At 34.9% G+C, this 5672-nt stretch overlaps 4 protein-coding genes and 1 non-coding gene across 5 annotated transcripts in view; 1 reads left to right on the top strand and 4 right to left on the bottom strand.

The window, feature by feature from the left end:
* Window positions 1-319, bottom strand: part of NAEGRDRAFT_66563 (uncharacterized protein) — a gene marked incomplete at both ends in the record, with an annotated part of 1708 nt that extends 1389 nt beyond the window's left edge. Inside the window, 2 exons of the mRNA XM_002678002.1 lie at window positions 24-34; window positions 85-319. Of these exons, the coding sequence (XP_002678048.1) occupies window positions 24-34; window positions 85-319 (246 nt within the window). The remainder of the gene's footprint in view (window positions 1-23; window positions 35-84) is intronic.
* A 335-nt stretch (window positions 320-654) lies between these two features.
* Window positions 655-2478, bottom strand: NAEGRDRAFT_66562 (uncharacterized protein; the record flags this gene model as incomplete). Its single annotated transcript, XM_002678001.1, has 1 exon — window positions 655-2478. One exon carries the CDS (start codon window positions 2476-2478, stop codon window positions 655-657), a length of 1824 nt encoding a protein of 607 aa, XP_002678047.1.
* A 79-nt stretch (window positions 2479-2557) lies between these two features.
* Window positions 2558-2629, top strand: NAEGRDRAFT_t273. The gene has a single exon. It is a non-coding gene; the product is annotated as a tRNA-Cys (tRNA).
* Window positions 2630-2723: 94 nt separating this feature from the next.
* On the bottom strand, window positions 2724-4559 carry NAEGRDRAFT_48420 (uncharacterized protein; the record flags this gene model as incomplete). Its single annotated transcript, XM_002678000.1, has 1 exon — window positions 2724-4559. The coding sequence occupies one exon, from the start codon at window positions 4557-4559 to the stop codon at window positions 2724-2726; it is 1836 nt and encodes a 611-aa protein (XP_002678046.1).
* A 427-nt stretch (window positions 4560-4986) lies between these two features.
* Window positions 4987-5529, bottom strand: NAEGRDRAFT_66560 (uncharacterized protein; the record flags this gene model as incomplete). The annotated part of the gene is made up of 1 exon (XM_002677999.1): window positions 4987-5529. The coding sequence occupies one exon, from the start codon at window positions 5527-5529 to the stop codon at window positions 4987-4989; it is 543 nt and encodes a 180-aa protein (XP_002678045.1).
* Window positions 5530-5672: the final 143 nt, after the last annotated feature.

Here is a 5672-nt window from a genome sequence, read left to right as displayed (position 1 = left end):
GATGAGTTTCTCAAAACTCTTACTGTATTGTTTACTGTTGTTTCGAATAACATGAAAATTATTATTCGAAAGTATGAAACTTACATGTATGTGAGAAATTCAAATCACCACTACTCTCTTCATAAAACACGCCAATAGGTGAATTAATATTAGTAGCCAATCCAGTCAACCCATCCAAGTTAAATATTCCAGCACCAGTTCCAATCAAAGTTTTAATTGAATACTTGACATTAATGAATCTTTCTTGAGCTCTAATGAAAGATATAATAGAATAGAGTGATAATAACACTAGTAGTATGAATGAAAGTGTTTTAATCATCTTGTTTTTTTGAAATGTTATAAAGGGTATCTGTCAGTGGCTTAGTTATAATATTTCATTCACACAATGACAAGTGATGGTCGTGAAGGAGTATCGGGCTTTAATAATTGAAATGAGAAGCTGTTATCATATTTTAAAGGGTAAGAGTTGCACCATTAATGAATCATTCTTTAATTCAAAGATTCTCCAATGGATATTGTAAGGAACATTTTGACATGTTTAGTTTCTTTTATTTCATTGAGATATCGAGAATCTTGTTCCATAATTTTCTTTAATTTGTCAGGATTATGTTGCATTCCAATATGATTCTATGATTCCTTTTGTTTTTGAACAAATTACTTGTGGATTAACTTGTTCAATCCAAATCCCACAGCAGCGCAGAAAGCAGCTACACCTAAAACAGTCCAGTAAGGTGTTGAATCTTTGGAAGGTTTTGCAGATGTTTTTGTTTCCTTCTTGGTTGTGGTGTTAACATTTTCTATATTCGAAATTATTGGACAATGTATTCTTGGTCCACAAACACCATTCAATACACTTCTCATTGTACTCAATACGTTTACAACATCCTCAGAAGATGATAATTCATTGTAAGGTTGTAATGAAGACATGGAAATTTCATACCACCCTCTACCGTTAGAGAGAATCTTATTGATCGTAATCTTTAAATCATTCAAGCAGTATATTTCCTTAACCTTATTTCTAACACTGTCAATTCTGAAAATATCTAACAATTCTTGAGGAACTCCAGACATGTCGACTTGATCCTTCTCATTGAACTTGAGCGCTGAAATGAATTTGTTGAATTCTTCATCGGTTGATTCTCTCGAATACTGTTCAGTTTCAAATCTCAATCTCAAATCTGGGCAATTCTCCTCCAAGTTACAAAAGTCCAGATAGGAAAGCTTATCCAGTGCAATCTTTAATTTTCCAATTTTAGCCAATGATCCATTGGGAACTACTTTGAAACTCATTCTCTTACCACCAGCACTTCCCATAATTCCTTGCATTAATTTCACCACATAACATGTGGCACTCTTGATTGTTTCTGTGTGTTTCCAATTATTCTTCAACAAGTATTCTTTCAAATTCAATGCAAAATCTCCTCCCATTTCCAATCTAAATGAAGATTTTAAATCCTTTCCATAACCAATATCCAACTTGGAGAACGATTCAAAATTATAAACTCTATTCAAAATACTACTTGTCATTTCCACATTTCTCTTGGCATCATAAAAGACCTTTCTTCCCAATCCAACCTTAATAAGAAGCTTTCTCTCCATTCCTTCAAATTGATCCAATTTCAAATAGTTCGATACAGCAGATGATAATCCCTCTGAAATTAATTGTCTCTCCTTTCTCTGTGAATATAATTGATGATCCGATTTGACCAATCTCTTCTCCACCAATAATGATGATGATGAGGATGAGGATGTATCACTAGTTTTATCCCCACCATTACTACTACTATTAGATAGCAATTGCTCTTCATGTGATGCAGAAGAACCATTATTAGAGAATTCCATTGAAGAAGAAGAAGAAGGTATTGTTGATTGAAGATCTTTCACTTCCTCATCAGCCAGTTCATCATTATCATCCGAAGCAAGAGCAAGTCGATAATAATTCTGATGATGTTTTACTTTTTCTCTCTGTTCTCCTTCTTCTTTATCATCATCATTATGATTATTTGAAACAAGAACAATTGGAGTTTCAAATCTTGTTAATTTCATCCTCTCTTCTTCACCATTACATTCATAGATTGAACAAATGACATTCGGATGCTCAAACACACACAATACATTATTAATAATTGATTGAACCAAATTCACTGCAATTTGCAAATTATTACCACTCGATGATAAAGAATCATTACCAGCAACTTTTTGATTATTATTTGCAGCATAAATTACAACTCTCGACTCCTCGACCTTAATTCTACATCCCTGACTCAGTTCGGAAATTAATTTAATTTGACTTCCTTGCTTTCCAATGATTGCTGCCTTGATTAGAGTTCGATGATTGGTTGGGAGACGAATGGTTTGTTTAGTTTTGTTGTGTTGTTGTTGGTCGGAAGTGTGTTCGGAATTAGTGTTTTTGTTACCTCGGGCTGGTCGAAGAGGTCGAATTGGTTTCATGGTTCGCTTATTGTTGTGTGGTTTCATTTTTTTTGTATTGTTTTAAATTGTAAAATAATAATATTTTGTAAAATGTTAATATGGATATTTAATAAAGTCAACCAAGGGGGTATTAGCTCAGTGGGAGAGCGGTAGACAGCACATCTTCAGGTCCGGGGTTCGAATCGCCGATACCTCTCTTTTTATGATAATTTCATATTATTTCAACTTTCGAATACAAGTGAACGGTTTGTTAACCATTAGTTTTTTGGTTTTATGAGATTTAAATCTATTTACAAACCATATCTTCCTGGAGCAATGATATTATTTGGATCGATTGCAGTTTTTAAAGATTTCAAAATGGATGGAACTGCCTTTCTATCTGAAACCTTTCGCATAGCATTTACATTTAATCTATAAGGTACATAACCCAACTTGGATCCTTCTTCAAATAATTCATCAAAACATTGATGAGCTTTTTTGACTTGTTCTGGATCTGACCTGTCAAATAATATTGGAATAGTGCTGTCACATGCCCTGTCGTTCATACTTGTCAAAGTGATGAGTGGTTCAATACCATGCTTAATACAGACACGTTGAGCCAACTCTACAAATTCCTGAACATTTTCTGGATGAAGTGGAACCAATGGAGCAAACCATAAAAGTCCGCAACCATCCTGTGATGGATTCATTGGTTTCTCTGTTGGTTTCTTCCCAGCTTTCCAATAAGCCAATGGAAGAGCAACTTGACTTGGTTCTCCATTCATTAATTTTAAGCTTTCATTGACAGCGTACAGAGCTTTGACAATTGGAATATTCTGGACGAAACTAACCTTATCTAGAATGGAACAGTAAGTTGAGGTTTCTTTTGGATTGAGAAAGATAATTTTTCTAGTGGATTGTTTCAAAATCTTTTTGATTTCCTTCTTGGCAGCTTTCACAACTTGTTCACTTCCATAAATGGTTCCCGCACCATTCCAGTTCGAAACTCCAATACTTTTTTGCATATTCGAAAGCATTTCGTCAGGAATTACCTGATCCTTCCCAATCTTTTCTTTCGGATAAGGAAGTGTCATTGAAATCATCCTTCTATTATTCATCAAATTAATGGAACCAGTAACATTTCCAATTTTGGTTAAAATCTCCTTAACTTTCTGAACTCCAACATCCAACTCATCCACTGCAAAAAAGAATGCCTCCACCCTTTCAGGTCTAGTAGCCAACGCAATACTCATCTCTGTTACAATACCAAAATTACCCTGAGTGAAAATTCCACAAACATACGGACCTGTTCCCCATTTATAGAGTTTATCTATTTGTGGAGCTCCCATTTGATGAAGCATTGAATTGTAAACTTCTCCATTTGGTAGAATTGCCTCTAGAGACATACAAGCAGAAAAGTGATCAGCATGTGGAGTAATTCCATAACCTCTCTCTAGGGCATTTCCCAGTAGACTTGTGTCAGGTCCACCACCAGTGACAGGTATGAGATAGGAGAGGTTATTGTCTTTAAGATATTGATTGAGTAAACGTTGGGTTACTCCTGGTTGAACTGTTACTACACCACTTTTGATGTCAAATTTGATTTCTGTCATTCTTGACATGTTCAAGATGATTCCTTCTCGAACAGAGTTGGTTGACACGTCATGTTGAGGAGGTGGATTCATACTGCCATATCCCCAGTTATTACCTGTACTCACTGGATAGATTGGAATTTTGAATTTGTTGGAAATCTTGACAAGTTTCACAATTTGTTCTTTATCAGTTGGATAAATGACAGCTCTTACTTGGTTGACTTGTTCCATGGCAGAGCAATCTTGTAGTAATGTCTTTAGCATGTTTGGATCAGTACAGATTTGATCTGGAGAAAAGATGTTTGACCATTCTTCTAAAGCTCTTTCCATTCGAAAGTTACCTAAATGTAAGTACATATTTTCGTGTAACACTGCTACTTGATGTTGTTCGTGTTGTTGGTATTCAACATCTTCCTCTTGCATGTATGGTTTAATTGGTGATAGATTGGCATGACTGATTTCCATCTTGTTTCTCACACTATTCGAAACCAATGAACCCGTATGCTTGCTCTTCAACAAAGCAGCTACTGTACTCTCCTTGTTGTTCATCACCATCGATAACTGAACAACTCTTCTGGTATGTTTGAAATGTGTAGTTCTCATTTTCTTTTGGAGATTAACAATTGATGGCATACAAGTTTTTTCACACAATGGAACCGACCGCGTTTTTTATACTAGAAGAGAAGAACAAAAAGATTATTTTCGTTACTACTGGAAAGTTACATTATGATCAGCTTCCTGTTTTGTTACATTTAAATGTTCAGAAAGAGTTCGTTGAAAGATTCTAGTAGATCTAAAAAATGTTTCAAAGTTTGCAGTTTCAAAATGTGGATTCGAGTCACAAATAAGAACAATTAAGCAGATTTTGAGGTGTGGCTGTAGTGAGGACAGTATAAATATATTGAATAGGTTTAATATTCAATTGTGTGATAAAAACCAATCAGTCGTCAGTCATTATCATTACTGAGGATTATAATGAGTTTCAGTTTCTTACAACAAGGTTGTATAAATCTCTGCACACTGGTTCTTTAACATCCTCATGGAAAACGTCGTGTTTAAGATTGGGATATGATTTCCATGTTATATTTTGAAAATGTTTGGAGAAGAGATGTTTAGTTTCGTCCCACGAGAAGAAATTATCAGATTCTCCGTATACAATGAGTGTGGGTACGTTCTGTGTGGATTGAGATTGGTCAGGATTAAAGGAGGCCAGTAAAATTTTCACACTCCTCATCTCTTCCAAAATGGAAATAGATGTTGAACTCTTCCAGTAGCCCTTGTAAAGTAGAGCATCATTTTGGAAACGTTCTCTGCATTTTGGTTGAGCACACGGTATTCCAAATGGTGGATACAATGGAAGTGAAGGGAATATCCGTAAAACAGGCACAACCAAAAACTTTAACACATGCAAATTGAAATTTGAAATAGCTCTCTCAATTCTCTCCCTATAATATTCAAAATTATTGGACGAATCACCCTTTCCATAAGGTGTAATCCAAAATACCTGATTATATATGAAACTCATTGAAATTGTTGGAGAGGAAAGTAAAACTCCAGAGAAATTCTTCACTCTCGCCTTGAATGTTTTCAATGGATGATAATGATGAGTATTATTGGGTTCCAATTGAAATTGTTGAACAGAATTCAAATAATCATTCCACAATAAAT

This window comes from Naegleria gruberi (assembly GCF_000004985.1).
Source record: "Naegleria gruberi genomic scaffold NAEGRscaffold_19, whole genome shotgun sequence".
Taxonomy (NCBI): Eukaryota; Heterolobosea; class Eutetramitea; order Acrasida; family Naegleriidae; genus Naegleria; species Naegleria gruberi.
This window is presented reverse-complemented; position numbering and strand designations above follow the sequence as displayed.